At 39.0% G+C, this 19,125-nt stretch overlaps 1 protein-coding gene across 6 annotated transcripts in view; it reads right to left on the reverse strand.

Moving 5' to 3' along the window:
* Positions 1 to 19,125, reverse strand: part of AFF2 (ALF transcription elongation factor 2) — a 350,681-nt gene that overhangs the window by 287,644 nt on the left and 43,912 nt on the right. Inside the window, exon 1 of one of the 6 annotated variants that reach the window (XM_068204988.1) lies at positions 4,655 to 4,961. The exons of the other annotated variants lie outside the window; for them this stretch is intronic. Within the exon in view, the coding sequence (XP_068061089.1) occupies positions 4,655 to 4,677 (23 nt within the window). The 5' untranslated portion in view covers positions 4,678 to 4,961. Of the gene's footprint in view, positions 1 to 4,654; positions 4,962 to 19,125 lie in introns of those variants that run through there. 6 annotated transcript variants of the gene reach the window in all.

The following is a 19,125-nucleotide window of genomic DNA, read 5'->3' on the forward strand; positions in this document are numbered from 1 at the left end:
TAAAAATGATAGAAGAGGTTCTGTACTAGACAGTCTTGTGAAACAGTTTATTACTTAAGCATTAATGACCCGTTTAGAGGTCTTTACTGGTCAGGTAATGACCAGCTAAAGGAGTTAAGGGCCCGAGGCAAAGCACTCTAATAAAACCCTGCATACAGCATGTGTTTGGTTCCTCCAAATTCTATTAGGAAAGGGAAGCGTAAAGGGTAATGAAAGACATGTCCAAGAGGCACTCATATCAGCCCTCTCATTTTATATTTGGCATAACACACAGGGCCTTATTCCAGTGGCACAAATCACTCCTTGTTTATACTACCACCTATCACGGAGAAGAGCAGTAACTACAGCTGAAAATGGCCAGCCATGATGTTAAAGACCCTGTTGCTTTGGGCAAATAAACCTTCCTCCAACTGACAGAACCCATCCTGCTATTGGAACACCTACTGTCCTTTGCACCTACAGAGAATGTGTGCTCCAAAGGAGAAGGGAGCCAATATATGCTGCCAGGCATCTCAGCCAGCCCTGCCAGTCCTAAATCCTACTCTTAGTGGTGTTAAGGGTGGAGGGATTAAGTGCTTTCTGTATTCCCATGCAATTTTACTTGAATATGAATACCCACTTGCTTTTTACTGTTTGCATTATGAGAAAAGTCATATTAAAACAAGAGTTTTATACTGATATCTCCAATCTAAGACTGAGACAGAACAGCTGTATATATATATACTCGCCAGTAAATTAGAAGCCAAGGGTTGGAACACTACCCAGGGCCTCACTCTTGGCTTCAGAGGCAGGTAAAACACTCAGGCCCACACAACCACATCTCACTATTACAACCCCACAGCAGCATTGATTTTAGTCCTGATTTACAGCATCATTTGTTCTTGATAAGAGCCACTTGCCAGCACTACTCAGAAAAAAGTAAAATACAATCTAGGAGTTGAAATTAGAACTAAGAGAGGATAAGAGCCTAAGAACTGCTAAAAAACAATGGGTCAAGATTCCTGTACTTGCAGGACAACATATTCCAGGTACAAGCAAGTTTATTTGCTCAGCATTTATTATTGTCTTCTCAATAGCAAATGAGGATAAAGAGCATTCTGATGAGTAAAAAAGTTTTTTAGTAAAAAAGTTACTTAATTTCACTGTCACTTCTTTGCCTTTAGTATATTTCAGTATTTATTTTAAAAATCACTGCAGTGTTTCATAACTAATTCTAACAACTTCTGTAGAGTATTTCTATTTTTTTTTGTGTGTAAACAGCCTTTTAAGCCATGCTCAAGGCTTATTTCAGACTTTAACAATCCTTCAGAGCTATTGCAGCTAATCATATAAACACACATTAAGCCAAATTTAACTCCTCTACTGAGTAGTGAAATGGTGGCTTAACACCTGTACCTTCCAGCCTTCAAGGTTAAATATCTCAGTGCTTTATTTCAGATCATCTGAAGTGATCACAACAGTCTAGGCATTTACTAAAATTAAGTTCTCCATCAGAAGTGGGCAGAGCAGAAAACACACACAATGTTAAATAGAAATTATTATTTCTACAGCTACATACTTTGGAGAGCTAAGGATACAAAAATAAAATTCAGGCCCTAACTAGAAGTTGATTCAGTGCATACAGCACAAAGCCTGTATTCAAACCACAGGATTCCTTAATTTTTTGGAGCCAAATTACAATTTTTTTGCAACACAGGGTTAACAGCAAAAGTGCTGACACAACACTAAGTGTATAGTGGCGCCTGCAAGCAGTGCTATAATTAATCTAAGTGTACTGTCATTACACTAAACACTGCTTCTGCAGCATCATTCCAAATCATGAGGCTCTTTCTCTGTTTCTCAGATAACGTGCAGTTTATTTCCAATCATGTACATTTCCAGTCATGGCATGATTTGCTAAAGCAACATTAGGTCTTGAAGCAATATCTTAATCAAATCAGGATCTTCTGTAAAACAAATCTTTGGCTCTTGGAGAATTAGTAACATCTAATGCCTTAGGATAGAGATGTGAAACTGTGAGCTGAAAAATGCACTGCTGGAGACCATACTCAGCCTCCTTGCTTCCAGCCATTTACAAGTACATCTATCTAGCCTCCTACCTACACACCTCCACTTTATATGGTCATAAACCACCAATGCAATATCTAAATTATACCCTGAAAACTCCAGGTTTGAAATGGGTTGTATGAAAATTCACCTCATGTGGTTTATTCATTTCTGCAAGAATACAAAGCTCTGATTCCTTTTGGATGGAACTCATTTAAACAAAGCCCAACAGCAAACACTCATAAATTAAAGCATTATTGGTATTTATGAAGAGACACACATAAACTGAGTGAATTTTGTGTAAAAGGCTTAAAAAAAGGAAATAAGTGGAATCTTGCATATAAAACACTAATTGCATTCACAAAGGTATTAAGTACTTTGTGAATTAATACTTTGAAATACGCATTACAGGGAAAGAAATAAAAATGCATGCTGTCTGGAAACCTGTTTATTTACATGCATTTCAGATTTATTTCCTAATGCCTCCCACATCCACTGAAGTTATAATGTCTTAATAAACTAAGAAAATATGGGAACAGAAGGAATTTAAGTATTTCACAATATCTGTCTGAAGCTAGTAATTTATAATGGATATAAATTTACCCAGAATATACTCACTTCACTTCAACAGAAGCTATATTTGAAGCAATTGTCTGATTCAGTGAGCAAGCTACTATGATTATGTTTACCAAATTAAAATATATATACACCAGAATTATTTATTCTTTACTTTTCATATGCAGGTCACTGATTAAAGGCCAAGAAGAATTCTACAGCAGGATTTCTATAGTTGTGACTTTAACATAGAATTGGTATGATAAGCTCATGTCCTCCTTTGGAGGACTCTTAGACTCTTCAGTATTGAGCTGGTAAATTTATTTACAGAAACTAAAAAACACACAGTAAAAGTCAATGACCAGATGAGAAGCCATGGAACTGGGCCAGCACTGGCCACTGAGTGTTCTGCACCTTCACCCTTTGCAGAGTTGCAACAGTGAGAATTAGATAAAACATCTTCAGAAGCACCTGTGTTTAAAAGACACAAACACCACCAACCATTCATGCTAAAGGTTGATGTGCTGCAAAGTCACGTCATATTTTTCCACCAATAAATGTGTTTCATCCAGTAAACAAAGAGGACTGCAGTACACATACACACACATACATACTCAGAGAAGCCATGAAATATGCCGGATAACTATTCTACATTTCAAGAGTGAATAATGATTACAGGCACATGGTCTTAGACCATAGTGTGTCAAAACCTAGAGCAAAGTAGTATTAACAAAATAATCATACTTATTCTTTTATATCTAAAGATGGCAGTCCAGAAACATTTTAATTTAGCAGCAATTTTGCTCCACTCCTTGTGTTGGCAGTGGCATTCATGCAACTGCACAAGCAGATAGACCAGGAAATTAATCTGGCTGCAAAGCAATTTCCCTCCCTCCCTCCCATTCCCACCCCCACAAAAGAGAACGAGCAGGACCATTCAGCTGATCTGATTCACAACATGACATCCTGAAGCCAGTAGCAGCACAAGGCAGACAGAACAAATGCATGGCTGGGGTAACACTGGAAGGCAGGACAGCATTTGTCATGTATGTGTCAGATGTAAAGTCAATGAACAAACAATTGACAGTGTCCAGGCAGTGATATTTTAAAGACGATTACATGAATACCCAAGGTTCATTATTCCCTTTGTCTTTTGAAGCTTTCCAACTCTCACCTTTGGAAATCCAAACTACCTCTGGCTCAGACAACCACATATGAAACATATCACTGTAACAGCTACTAACATGAACATGTCCTCTGTGCCAGGCAACAGCAGCACATCAGGCTATTGCTACTGAACTGGAATGGCCAAACACTGCCAGCTCTGTTACAGCCTGTAGACACACCTGTAGTTAGGGAAAATTAAATTTAATATCCACAGCACAGACACAGAGTCCACCACTTTGCTTGATAGGGTGATTCTCTGAAGTACAGTGACCACCATAAAGCTTCTGAGAAAGAACAACCTAGACTAATGTCCTAAAACATTCAGAAAGAAGAGACCAAGGGTGTACTGTCCCCTGTTGACTGAAGAAAGGCATCAGCAACAAGAGACAAGGTGGTTAAATTGTGTGCCAACTGATACTTCATCACTAGCCACACATGGTTAACTCTCCACATCACCAGGTCACAAGTGTGCCTGGGAGGACAGGTGAGCACAGCAGGTTTTGGGAGCCAGAGACAGGTCCTCAGCTCATGCCTCCACATCTACTTAATCCACTTCCCATTTTTAACATTCTTTCATCGGTAGCATGAAAGATCTGCTCAAACCAAAAGCAGGCAACGACAGTGGGAAGCAAGGAGTGCTTGGGATGCAAAGCACCCCACCATGGTGTGCAGGCCACGGTCACCCAGGTTCTGCTGCTCCTCAAAGGCAATGTGTTCACTTCCATGGCACAATGGCAGCCCACATCTGTCAGCCAAGACGAGAAGTAGGAATCCCAGTTATTTTGTCCCATTTTTACCAACTAGAAAACATAAACACTTCTGACCAAAGACCCAACCACCCTCCCCAGGTGAATCCCTGGCCACAAAGCTAAAGGATCAGACTTACTTCTGGCGCTGCGACTGCTGCATTTTTGGTTGTGTTGTAGCTCATCTTCAGGCAGGTGCATAGAGACTGGTTCCTCCAGGGTACCCTCTTGCTGGTGAGACCAGCAGCCTCTGTCCTCTCAGGATGCTGAGAGTCCCAAAGTCATGCTTTCTCTGCCACCAGGTTACTACAGTAAAGCCACAAAGTGCTATTACGGCAGCAACGCTTTCTGAGGGTTTTGCTGCCTTCAAGGAGACAAGATGGGCTCAGATACCTCACATCAGAAGAGGGCTGTAGGCACCAGATCATTAGTGGGCAGATACAACCCTGAGTCAGAGCCGTATGCCAGCCCTAAAAGGCAGGAGCTCAGACATCATCGTGTATCCTGCATTTGCTAGTGGCTAAATGTAGTGATTAGTCAGCACCGAGAGCTGCTGAATCACTCTTCAAAGGCACCTATCCCCCTGCTGACATCAGCGAGGCAGCCACTGAAACAGCCTGGGCTGCTCAGCTGCCGACAGGACCCTGGCACTGAGCTTGCACAAGGCCTGAACTGTGGTTCAGAAATCTGATCCCTCACCTGCCACAATACACTTGCTAATACAGTAATAATGTTCACATGCATAGCAAGAAGATGCATGTAATGTTGTATTCGTTGTTCATATAATTTTTCTGATAATATAATTTGAGATGTAATGCAGTATTTACATTTGGTGTTAAAAATTATTAATATATCTCAAAGTCTTTTAAAGTTCTTTCCAATTCAGTTTCTCTCATTATTAATTGTTTGAGTATTAATTATTTTAGATTAAATGAATGTAGGCATTGATATTCATAGAAGACAAATGACATACTAAGCAGATGAGACAATTACATGAATTACTTCAGTCAGCTTAAAGTCCCCAAAATCTTTTTTGATTAAATTTTAAAAAATCACAATATTAATATCATAATTTATTACAGTGATCCTTTAACATTTTACTGACCATGGCAGACTTCACCTGGTTAAATCTGAATTCTGTCAAGCCTCACAGTAACCAAACCCAGTCTTAGAGATAAGGTGTTCTCCACAGGAGCCAATCAAAAGCTAATCAATATTTTCTAGCTAAAGGACAATCTTTGAGTCAAGATCTGTGCAAGGAAAATCTTTAGCCAATTCTAAGAGGAAACCAACTACTTAGAAATTCATAATAAGCAATTAAACTTATTGCTTCAGAATTTAACAGGAGTTCTAAAGAGTGGCAATTATTTTCCCATGCTAGTGGATGAAAATATATGTAAACAGCACTTAAAAATGATGCATGAGACAGAAAATATTTGTGACATAACTCGGAAAAACTAATACAGTCAAACTCCTGCTCCTCAGTGATAAAACTGAACAAAAGGCATGCTGGTGTACAGGGGCTTTGTTCATGACAGAATTTTGGTATTGTTCTAACATCTACATTGACAGATAAATGGCTGTTAAGCCCTGCATAAAGACTATATTTAAATTTTTTCTCCTTTTCCGTTTCTTTTTTTAATCTGAAATCAATTAAACAATAATTAAGAATTGATTCTGGAATGCTTAATCTGGTATATTTGTGAAGGGTTGTTTTGTTTTTTTTTTTAAGTAGGGTTTTGTTCCTTCTGGGGAGATTTTAATATTATTGAACAAAATCCTCAGGACTTTTCTTACCAAACAGTGAGATTTATAACAGAGAGGCAAATCCACCTCTCATTTTTTTAGAGGAGTGCTCCTGTCAAAGTCAACAACACTGCAGCATCCTTGAAAAGCAACAGAGCTCACACTGTATCACCCACTGGAGTCAACAGGAGTGCCAGGAGGATGATAAACGGAGCTATGTTTCAGAAGCACTTTAACACCTAAACAGAGACAAATTAGAAACACTTAGTGGAGGTGTGTACAGGAGAGGTTAATACAATTCCACAGAATGCCGCAGTTCAGTTCACATCTCCAATCTGTCCACTCATGGTGTGGCAAAAAGTCAATATATGTATTTCAAGAACCATCAGTAACTTCCCCACTAAATCCTGATTGTACTACGACCATGGGAGGCTTCCAAAAGGTGCAAGTTACATCAAACAGACACATCTAATATGTCTGTGCTTGAAGACTGTGAGAAGGGCCCCATCTGACCACGAGAGGGAGAATTGAATCATACACATTGTTTATTCACACACATTTCCATCTCAAACCAAGTTCACAAGGAGGGCAGTTCATAACTTCAGTATATTCAGGGGACTCTGGGCACAGCACTGAGATCCCTGCTTGAATGTGCTTAAGGGAAGAGGGAAGAAAACCAAACCCCAGAACCTGCCTTTTATCAAGGGATGTTGAAGCACAGTTAGGAATGCTGGGGTCAGCAGGGAAACACATTTGAAGACATACAGGGTATGAGCTTTCCTATGGATCTTTGGAAAGATTCAGGAAAGCTGTCACAGGTTTTTTTTCAGATGCAGCCACGCATTGTGGTTTCCACCTCAAGACAGGATACTGGTGTTTCTCTCCTGGGCCTAGCTATTTCTGAAGTACCACTGATGCTCCAAAGTCTGTATGGGTGGCTGGCTAGTTTTGATATAAGCTTCTAGATGCTGCATTTAGCTCCTAACGCTTCTGCTTGTTTGGATTTTGTCAGTCCTGTTCCTCATATGGAACACAGCAACAATTATGACCCCAGTTCCCCCAAAAACTTCAAAGATCCTGATGACAGTATTTTCAACAAAGAATGTGGACACTGAAACCTGATCTTTTCCTCAAGTCTGCAGACCCAGAGTTTGCTGATAACCCCTTTTCAGGCCCACTGCAAAGTTCATCTATTTTCTGGCTGCTGGAGAAGTCACAGATTGAGGAATGTATTAGGCTGTCGTGAGAGGTTTATGTTTACTACATTTATTGCTGCTGATAGCAATAACTAAGAACAGTCCCCACAGTACAGGACTTTGCAGATCTGCAATAAGTTCTTGTGTTCTGGTGGAGTTTCAGTGCTTGGAGAAGTGCAGAGTAATGGATGTAAATAAATAAACTGCAACATGTGGATTTTTTCACCCAGCTTCAAAACACACTCCTATTCCTCATTTTTCAGGATCAACCATTCCTCACACTCACTCCTGAGGATTTGCTTTATTTACAGAAGAACTCATAACTGTATGAAAAATTCTATCTCAAAGCTGTCCGGGGTTATTTGTGACTGGAATAATCACAGACCAGTTATGAGAAATTTGAGGCAGTATTAAGTACAGAGCATGTTTTGTTTGTTGGCCAGGATGTCTGAACCTTTTACTGTACTCGAATACATTATGTAAATCTCCAGCCAGCAAAAGGAGATGGGAAGAAAGCTCTGTTCAAGCAAATCAAGTCACAGCAGATGTGACTGGGTCCCAAACCTTACATGCCAGCAGACAGATCTGGAAACTCCATCCCAAGCCAACAGCAGTTTTTTAACCTACTGATGTTTAATGAACATCTGCTTATCTTCAACACAAGAACACATGATGTACATTCTCCTGCTTTGCAAGCATGTAGCTAATTTTTCTCCATTTTTTTTTTCCTTAGAACACAGCTAAAATCTAATTCTACTCAGAAAAGCCAGTCTGTATCTGACATACAACAGCAATATGGGAACACCTGAGCCACATTTCCTATGCCACTGCAGCTGCAACAAAATTAATGAGCTGACCTACCTCAGAAGGGAGTGAAAACAAACTTTTCCTGCACAATAGCAAAAGCTTTGTTCAGAAATAGGTCTACTTACACTATTTCATGTTACAGAGTTATATATACTTAAGCTTAGGAGAGGGCATTTTGAAATCCAAAACACAGAAAAGCAACTGCTGCTAAATTACTATGCCATGGCTGTACTGAAGCTTGGGAAACCACAGATCACCAGCCCATTTTCCAGTTGTGTGGAGAAACCAGCTGCAATTCCATCATCCTGTGGGATGCCACAAAGCATCACCTCAAGAACACAGAGGTATAGTGTACATAGATGATATGGTAATATACGTGCCCTATACCATGCATATGTATACACAGTGATACACGGATACTGTCATACAGCACACAAACAATCCCAGCAGCTACAAAGGCGTGTGCACACAGTAACAGAGCTATATGTGAGATCTCTAGAGCCCAAGAACCCTCCCTAGCACACACTCAGGGCCTGTTTCTGGACACTGTGTCCCAGCTGAAAGCACAGCATGTCCCCAGAGCTATGGGGCAGGGAATGGCATGGGGCTGGCACATGCCTCCCCATGTCCCTGGAGCAGGGCATGCAGGACAGGGCTGGAGGGCACTACCAACCATCCACCTCCCTGATCAAAGGGTTTCCCCACAGGGAAGGGGAGAGGTCCTGCCCCCAGGAACTGCCAGCACTGACACAGCAGAATCAATTTCTTTAGGTGGGTACTTTCTTGAAGCTCAAGAATCTGCAAAGAAGTTTTAATGAGTTTTGCAAGTCCTGCTGAAAGCAGAGATTCTCAATGGACCAGTAAAGCTGGCCAGTGATACTAGAAAATACCAATGCCAGCACTTCTGATAAGCAAGTTAGCCTGCAATGCTTCAGCTGCTATCCTTGGTGTCACTAACTGCTTCATCCTGAGTGTAATTGACTCCAGGGGAAAACAAAAGAGGGGATTTTGTTTTGTTTTGACAAATCCACTGCAAGGCACCACACTAAGGTGCCAAAGGCTACTTTGTATTTACAATGCTGATGATAGGCACAACTCAGAAGTTTCCTGACCTCAAGTACAAACACAACATGAAAGGTGATATATCAAACTGACACTATCACAGCTAGGAATAAAAAAAAAAAGAAAAGAAAAACACCTCAGATTTATACCAGGCTTGCCTGCCTAGCATAAATACTAACATCAAGCTTGCAGTCTTTGTTATATCACTGCTTAAAAATGTGTGATACAGCACAAGGGCAAAACAGTACAAAACCAAATGGAAAGTGTTTCCAAACATAAACTTAGGGGAAGAAGAGGAAGAAATTTGCCGAACCTAGAAAGGAACTTCAAGTTCACAAAAGTAACAGCACATTCAGGCCTCCAGTACCTTCCCTTTGTCTTCATGCCTCATCTTACCTCCAACCTGCAGGCTGTGGCATCCCTGTTTCTTGCTCCCACACTTTTTTTTCCACCATACCCTTGTGCATGTGCAACAAAGGGTTTCAAGCCCTTAAAATACACATCTCCCAGAAAGTCTCTGTACCTCAGTCTTCTTTATATTGAGGCATTCATAAAAACACTACTAAAAAGCCTAAACCAAAACAGGCTTCCTCCTGCTAAAAAAAAAAAAAAAAAAAAAAGTTCTTGTTGGTTATCTGGAATCAAATGGAGTGATCCCATACTCAGACTGGCACTCACTCTCTCTGTACATCTGGGGCATTTTAATTTTTATGAGACAGCACTCATGGATTTTGAGCTGTCTCTCAGTCAGGTCCAACAGCACAGACAAGAAGCTGCTCACTGTGCTCCATGACATTCCAGTACAACTGAGGCAAAAGGAAAATTTTTTAACAATAAAGTAGGGACAGATAAAAATAGCACTACAGAGCATCTAAATGAAAGTAATAACAAAGAGAAAAATTTGCAGTTGTAATTGTATTTAATGTCTAAATGACCCATTTGGAGAGAGATATTAAAATAAGTCACTCACTTTATAAAAGATAAAAGTGTTGATCATAAATGTGAACATAGTAAAAGCAGGCATGTATAAAATAAAATTTTTTAGTGCTTTATATAGTCTTTCACACAGACTAAACTAATTGTGGATATTTTGAAAATAATAATGTTAATAACACAGAGACAGCTCTGCATTTCCTCCAAAGAACATACATTTGAATGACAATATTTATAATATGAGCTCTGTATTGTAATTTAATTTGACCATGAAACCAATTTCTGCCTTCAACATTTTATGTTTTACAGTATGAAACAGAACATTATTTGCTGTAATGTAGTTTATTTAACCTTAACCTGATGTGGTGCAACAGTGAATACAGATACACTCAAAATGTTAATAATATGACACACTGAGCTGATTAAAATTTCAATTGTGTTTCCTCCATCTCCTTTGGAAAGTTAATGAATTAATGAATCTTTAAAGGACAGTCAGGGAGGCCTTAAAAAGAAGATGCCTTTTTGAGTAAGGAGAGAAAGTGGCAGATTACAACTTAATGGCTTCAGAATAATGGTAATTTCCCTATTTTCTTCACTTGCCTTAGCTCAGCTAATGGCTTCATTAGTGTCCACACTCTCAAACGAATAATAGAGGACCATGTCACATCCATCTTAGTCACATCACAATAAAACCGTTAAATACAATTCAGCTACCTGCCTTCTGCCGGTCTGGGCTGCAAGGCAGAATTAGCAGCACAATCAATACGGAATCCTGTTATTAGATTTTTTTTTTCCTTTAAAAAAGAAGTATATCATCAGGTATAATCATGCAGTGCTATTTAACTGCAGTTCACATTTTATGCTGATTAGCTAACTAGAATTACTCAAAATGGACATAAAACGTAGGGGGAAAATGTGCTTACTTTACACCAATACATCAAAAAACCCAACAAAATTCTGGCTCTTTATTTGATAAAAATGATGGGTTACCTCAAAGTCACCACAAATATATCAAATTTTTCATTACATCCCCTCTACCAAATCATTTCACAAACCAAGCTAATTAAGCAGCTAAAAACCTTCTTGGCTTTAGCTACCTCTACCTTGGGAGAAGAGATGCCATTCAACCAATTAATTTTTTTTTGGAAAAAAGTCAGTATAAATGAATATAGTTCCATCAATATATATCAAGCCTGATGCAACAAGTTCGCAAACTGATATTAGCACTGTTAAAAAAAATGAGAATTATGATTTTTTAAAAATATGTTAAAGGTTTTTAATTTTCCAAGTAGTTGAATTTAAATTATTTTGTGATCATTAGTTTTAAACTGGATTTAAGCAGCACTGTGCTTTTTTTTACTCATTATACAGTTTGGCTACTCTGTGCAACGTGAAATCTCTGCTCAAGCATATTATTCTCATTATATACATATTTTGTATAACAAATAATATGCAGGCTTTTTAACAACGGTGGTTGAAACACGCACACTTGGCAAAATCTAATGCACAAGTACTATTATTGTCTACTTTTTATCTGTGGAACCCAAAGGAGCAAGCTCCAACTTCTACCTGGCTGAACTGCAGTTGGCAGCAACACCTAAGTAACAGGCAGAGGAAAATGGCCCGTTTAATATATCAGGAAAATCTCAAATGCTTCAGGCAAGATTCTGTTCTCAGATCCACACCACAGATCCTGACTCCAGCGCTCTGCCCCTTCTTGACACGAGTATCTAACGCTACCAAACACTGCTACGGACATGCAGAGGCAGAGCTTTATTGGATCATACCAATCTAAGGCAGGATTTTGCACAAAAGGACTCCTGGACTGATTCCCCCGTTCTCTACATAATCCTGCCATAACCACATCCAACTGACGTCCAGGAAGAAACTGCTTTGTAAATCTCAGCACACATGACGTGCCGGGTAGCCACACTTGTCAGCGGAATAAATTATTCTGACAACATAAATCTGATCTCACTGAGAAACCTTTTTAAAAATACATTATTGACTGAAAATATTTATATGCACCACTTTTCCTGTTAGTAAAGGTAATATATTAACTGCTTTGCCATTACCGCAAGTAACTGTAGGCCTAAGAGAAAATATTTCTGTATGCACACTATATATCCATTTCGAATTAAAACACAATGCCAAAATTATACTAAATCACAACAGAAGTCTCAGTCCTAAACAGATCTTGAGTGACATCTGCATTCTAATTTTTTTTTTTTTACGAGCAGTTTTTCAATGATGAGACTTTAATGAGAAGTACTGCTTTCAAAATATGTAGCTATGGGTAAACATGAAATATCCTCTATTTATCATTTCGGTTCTTAGTCGTTATTGTACAAAGAATTGAGTGAATTCCAACAGACAGGTAGCAGGGGTACAGAAGATCACCTACTTCTTGTCTACCTTAGGATACTAAAACCTTACATATAAAAACCAACTCATAAAATAACCACAACCCCAAACTACTCAGGGTGATTCTCAGATCAGTTCATAGCTCACTGGGGAAGGATTTACTCCCACTTCCAGGTGTGCCACCTTGGCCTAGGCAAATCCCCATCAGAATAAAGGAGGAAAACTCCAAAAATACATCTGCCACTCCATCCTCAGAATTTACTTCATACATCACAGCAGGCTGCAACTTTCTGTAATGCATGTTAGGGTCCTAATTAGTTCTATGACTGGACACAAAGAACAGGGCAGAACTGATGGGTATAAACTCCAGATGCTGTTCCAGCATCAGCATTATAGCATTACCAGGCCCAGACACTCCAGATATCACACTTATCTAACATCAAATGGACACAGAATTGCCTATGCTTTAAATAAGAAAAATTAATTTGAACACATAATTGATGCAGAATATTCAAATATGCAAAGGTAATTTTAACATTTACTTTTACAGACATCCTCAGGAGTTCCAAGTGAACTTTTTCCTGGTCACTGCCCCTTTAAGATTTCTGCATCACCCCCTCTTTCATTTAATTGCCTGTAGGAAGAATATTTACTGCAGTTAAAAGATGCAGGAAGGAGATTGCAATTTGTAGGTAAGTTAGGCAAGGAAGATGCATTTACAACTTTCCTGCTTAAACTACCACAAAAACCAGTTTTACACAGAGTAGAGGTCCCCTCAGAGTAAGCTTGCTTAGCATGCAAGTACACTATCTGCCTAAACTCTGCTTTTCTGATTAAAGTTTTGTATTTAATTAAAATTGTCTTTAATTAAAATGCAAATATTCTAGGACTTTAACAATAAATTGTTTACACTAGACTGAGAAACAGCCCTCAAAGGCTTTGGGAAAAAATAGTTTCAATTGCAAGCTGTATATTCAAACTTCACTGCTCAGTGAAAATGGGTAAAGATCCTTTTTTCTCCTATTGGCTTAATCTTTTTTAAACAAATGGAACGATATCCCAATTTGTATCTAGAATTCACATAGAAAACAATTCCCAAAGTTATTGGCTGTTGAGTAAGTAATTAGGCCAGTTCAAAACATCTATTGTATTTGAAACAATTCCTTTAGCCAATTTTGCTAGGAAATGATACTGACACCACAAAAGAATTGCCAGTTAAATGAACGACAGCACAGCCCCTTCGCTGAGTGATAAACACGGAGTGCGCCTGTGTGCACGCAAGGATCCATCTGCATTATCCCTTCACCAGAAACATCCTGCTCAGGGTTCAAAAATAGCCATTCTGTTTACAAAAGAGCACAGTTTAGATACAGCAGATATATAGCCTGCTCATTCCTTTCTTTAAACAAACACAGAAAGACTCTGCACCCCAGGTTTTGATTTAGCACAAGGCAGACTATGTGCTCTGCAGCATCAACAGTCCTCTTCTGTATGAAGTGTTGGGACTCGCAGGTGAATTTTCCTTATGACCATTTCATAACCATCCTCCACCGGGAATCAAATCAAGCCTTTGTATTTCGTCCGACTTAATATCTTAAGAACTTCAATTTTTGCCCAGAGAAACTTAAAACTGAGCTCTTAGCACTCTAGTGCAGTAACAAAAACTACAGTTATGCACGGCTTAGAAAGAAATTTACCAAATCCCAAACTTTCCACAAAAAAAAAAAACCAAAAAAAACCAAAAACCACACAAAAAACTGCATCATGTTCATCACCACATCCCTGTTCAAACACTGAAGAGCAGTGATATAAGTTAAATGAGGTAGTAACATTTAAAGTTTGAAAAATTCACTTCCAGAAGCCAGTGGAACAAATCATACATGGGAACTTTCTAACTGGAAGTACTAGCTAGAATAATGGTATGAATATGACCTCTGTTGAAGTAACATAAAGTATCCTCATTCTTGCAGAGAAATTCTTACAAAGAAATTCTTACTTGCTATAAATTTGAATTTCCTAAATTCATTGCAGATCTGAGAAACCAAAATGAAATAAATTACCACAGTTTGACACCATCTCCTTCATCACAGTAATTCCAGATTTCAGTATAAAAGCCATTACTTAACTAGCACGCCATAATTTACACACTCTTTTACACAATAATTTTTGATCCAAGAAAAGATTCATTTTCCTTTCATAATTATCTCGTGTCAAAGTCTTTAACCTTTTCATCTGAAAAGGCAGAGCTGGATTCCTTCTGGAAACATATGCCCTGAGTTCAGCTCCGGTCTTTGCGCCACGGCAGGAAGAGGCTGGACATCAGCAGAGAGCAGCCAAGGAGAGCAGCTAGGGGCACTGGTCTGCACACCAGGGCACCAACAGTACCAACACCCAGCTCCCAACAACAGCTGCCTTCCAAACCCTCTACAGCAAAACCACCTATTGTAGTGAATAAAACCTGTGTCAGCCCAACGTGAAGTTGTAAATACAGCATGAGAACCACCTAAACCACAGCGGTGCGCAACTGCTGATTTGCATAATTTATACAAATTAATGTAGATTCAACAATTAGCATTTCAAGAGGGTTTCCTGGTGCCCAGGGAAGGCTGGTGTGAGCCTGGGCAGCCTCACCTGACACGGTGCCTGTGCCACGGGGACTGTCCACACACAGGCACCCAAATCACATCCTTCCTGCAACATGCAGTCAAGGTGTTTTGTTCTGGTGCTTCTCCAAGGTTATGATAAATATAGAGCAATATTCTATCTTACTAAAATTCAGACAACTTAACTGGATCCATACACACTTGTCTTTTCAAAATAGCACTTCACAGTCACAGGCAGGAAGCCTGGGCTGGCTCCAGCAACTGTGGGCTCACTTCAGGGTAGGCAGCAGAATAGCCCCCAAAGACACCGGTTTCCTGAAAAAGAGCTGCTCCATCTCCACCCACATTTGGCTCCCTAGTGGACTCCTGTACCAGCAAGGCATCCTCATCATCATTCTTCATCACACACACCTGGCTGTACCTGCATTTCACATTTCCTTCACTTTGGGAACACACCTTTCTGCACCAAGGGCAAGAGGCCACTGTATAAAACTACATGGTCTGTGTGGACTTGCTTCCACCTGAAATCGTTCAGTAAAATGAAAAAAAAAAATATTTTAAGTGATACAGCAATTATGTGCCCCATTCCTAAAAAACACACCATTCTGTTACACAGCCAGCAATTAGCTCTTACATCAGGTACCTCTGCTGCCTCAGGAACACACTGCTCATTTTTAGCCTGTTTCCAATTTACCCGCTGGCAGAGGTGTGCAAGGAGTCTCTAGCAATGGAGTTGTAAACCCACATCAGTAAAAATTTCCTTTTTGAGAAGTTTAAATTTTGTTTTATCAGAAACCAGTGCCTGTGCTGAGGAAAGCCTATAATGATTTCTCTTTTCCAGGCTTATTCTAGAATTGCATCTATTTTGGGGTTTTGTTTAGATCTGTCGCAGCTTTCGTCCCGTTGATCATGTTGTTTTTCTAACCCGCCCTGAACATCTGTTGGCTCTTTCTGAGGCTGCATAATCCTGTTTTTTTTCTTTCTCTTATGTATTCCACTGCTATCAGCTGGCTGTTATTCTTGGTTTTTATTTTTCAGTGGTTTATTTCTTTTAGTTTGGAAAAAAAATATTATTTTAAAAGCACTGATTCTTTCTGGCTTCATCTTATGCTGCACAACAAATTCATATCCGCCACAGCTTTTGTTTTGTTTGGCTGGTTTGTTCTTTTTTTGTTTCTGCTTGTTTGTCTTCTTTAAAAAAATGCCTCGATATAAAAAATCAGGTTGCAGCAGACCTAAAGGTGGAGTGAGAAGACGATGAAGGATCTTGTTTTCATAATGATAAAAATCAGTACTTATAAAAGATACGGGGCTGGCAGCCCCGCAGAAAACAGAGCAAACACCGTTTAACCACAAACCAGACACACACACTCTCAGCAGGACCACTGCAAGCACTGAAAGGGGAAACAACAGTCAAGCCTTGGCCTCCTCGCCGGGGCTGCCAGCGAGGGCAATAATTAGTGCCAAGCATGGGGGTGGGTTTTTCTTGATGCTGACATTGGGAACTGTTTGGAGACTACAATTATTTTGCATAGCCTAACAAACAGTTATCAGATGGCAACAGCTTCTGGTCACTACCAGGATGGACTGCATTCAAGCCTAAGAGCGACATGTATCTCCTCAGCCAGCAAGTCTCCCTACCCAGTGACTACAAAAAAAGTAAGATTTTGAGGTTGACAAGAGTCCCTTTTAGCAGCATTTGGATTATAAAATTGCTCTGACTCACTGCAGCGTATTGCTCCCTCTTAATTAACAGAGCTGAACTTTGTACATGTCTAGACTTCCTCCTGCAGAATGGCAGATTTTGGCCTCCATGAATATCATTTGAAGTCATATTATTTACAGAGCCTTTATTCATTTCAGTCATTTGTTTCAAACATATTTTCCACAGAAAGAAAAAATGCACCAACTGCTGGGCCATCTAATCCAAACTTAACAGTTAAGATGTTTTATTCAGCATTTTAAAAAGGATTGTCTTAGGGAATTTTATGTGCTGCATTTCTAATGTTAACTTTACAGATTGTAAAGTGCCTTGGGATGTGCTAGCATGAAAGGCATTAAGGTATTGCAGGATTTAAGCAAATGTGCATTGCACTAAAAAGAACCTTTTATGAAAGCACATACAGATAAAAACCACAGTAAAGCTAGTGTTTATTAAGAGATGCTCAGATTTATTTCTTAAAGCAAAACTATTTTCCTCCTCTACTGGCAAAAATGATCCTTTTCTAAATTAAGAAATTTTCTGCCAGTACTGACATAAAATTGCTGAAATTTTATACTTTATGGAATAATGTATTTAAAAAACCAGTCTTAAAAAAACCCAACTGGATTCACATAAAAAAGCTTTTTTTTTTTTTTCTAAAAAATAGAATTTCTGGTTTGTGGGTGGTCGTTTTTCTCCTACCAGTTATTATGAACAAATTAATTAATTATATTAATTAGCTTGGCTATTGTTACAGGATTTTATGGGTACAAAGAAGGATGAATCATACATTTTGATCCATGCTTCCTATTACTATCAAAAAGTTGCATTTCAAATACAAGAAAAAGCTTGCACAGCTAAATCCCTTGACATGCCTGGAAATCACAGAGTAGGCTTGTACACCAATCACTTATGAGAGAGGATTTAATGTCAGTGGGTGAAGTTCAACACGGCGAGAAGGAGCAGCATTAACACAGCCAGAGCAGCCTTATCAAGGAGAGGTGGGGTACTGTATCAGGCTTTATCTCCACCCTTTAAGTGGGAGGGTGGATTTGATCTTCACCACCTCCCTCCCTGTTTTCCACCTTTGTAACACCCAAGTACTCCAGCTCTGTGGTCTCAAATCCAGAGACTATTACAGCCTGTTAAAAAAGTATCGCTTGATTTTAAAAGGATACAGATAAAGCCCAAAGAAAGTGTCATGGATTTCCACTCGTAGGACTAAACACAAGATCAAAGTTTAAGTGCAGAATATATATAATATTATTCAAAAAAAAAAAAAAAAAAAAGTAACGCTGCTGGAACTCCTATCACTCTAACATCAGAAGAGAAGCAACAAACAACTTTATAATGCCAGATCCACCTTTTCATTAAAATTACATTAAAAATAAAACATGGTGAGGAAAGTTAAAAAGCAGCATATGACTTCTACCAAGGAGGGAAGGATTAGTTGTCCTTTGCATTCTAAGTTTGAAAGTTAATATGACAGTCGCAATACCTACTCAGAGCCTCAGATCTTTTTGAATGATTGGAACATTTTCTCAAAGGCTTTCAGCTACAAAATAGCCCTCAAACAGATTTGTTTCTCCAGAGCACCTGTAATTCAAAAACATTACTGACAAATAAAGCTGAAAGTATTAATTTTATTTATAAGTGAAAAATTTCAGATGACTGCCCTGAAATCCAATTCTCCTGTTTCAAGAAAAATAGTGGAGCTATGTACTCTAATTACAGTGGGTCATAAACCAGAATTAAAGGAACAAGATACTGTTTTAGCTAATGATGCTGTTTAACTACCTCTCAAGCCTTTCAAGTACAATGGCATTTACAGTTACATATTTGCCACATTTTGTTTTCACACAACTGCTTTTTCCACTCAAGTTCAAAGGAAGATCAACCCATTTAACTTAATCTATACTTCCACTATAGGCATCAAATACCCATCCCAGCCTGTCCTCACAGATACATCTCCTTGTGAAGAAAATCCAGACAATGTATGTCAGCAAGGTATCCTTTGCCAAGCCACAAAGACCACATCTCAGTAACTCTGAGATGCGGAACAACTCTGAGAAATGGAAACACTAGTGTCTACATATTTTACACCTGGATTCATCCATATTTCTCCAGTGCTTTGTCCATACACTACTGAAAAGATTTACTGAGCAACAAGCTATATAACAGGTTGAAACATTCAATTG

The sequence above is a fragment of the Anomalospiza imberbis genome, chromosome 14 (assembly GCF_031753505.1).
Source record: "Anomalospiza imberbis isolate Cuckoo-Finch-1a 21T00152 chromosome 14, ASM3175350v1, whole genome shotgun sequence".
In the NCBI taxonomy this organism is placed as follows: domain Eukaryota; kingdom Metazoa; phylum Chordata; class Aves; order Passeriformes; family Viduidae; genus Anomalospiza; species Anomalospiza imberbis.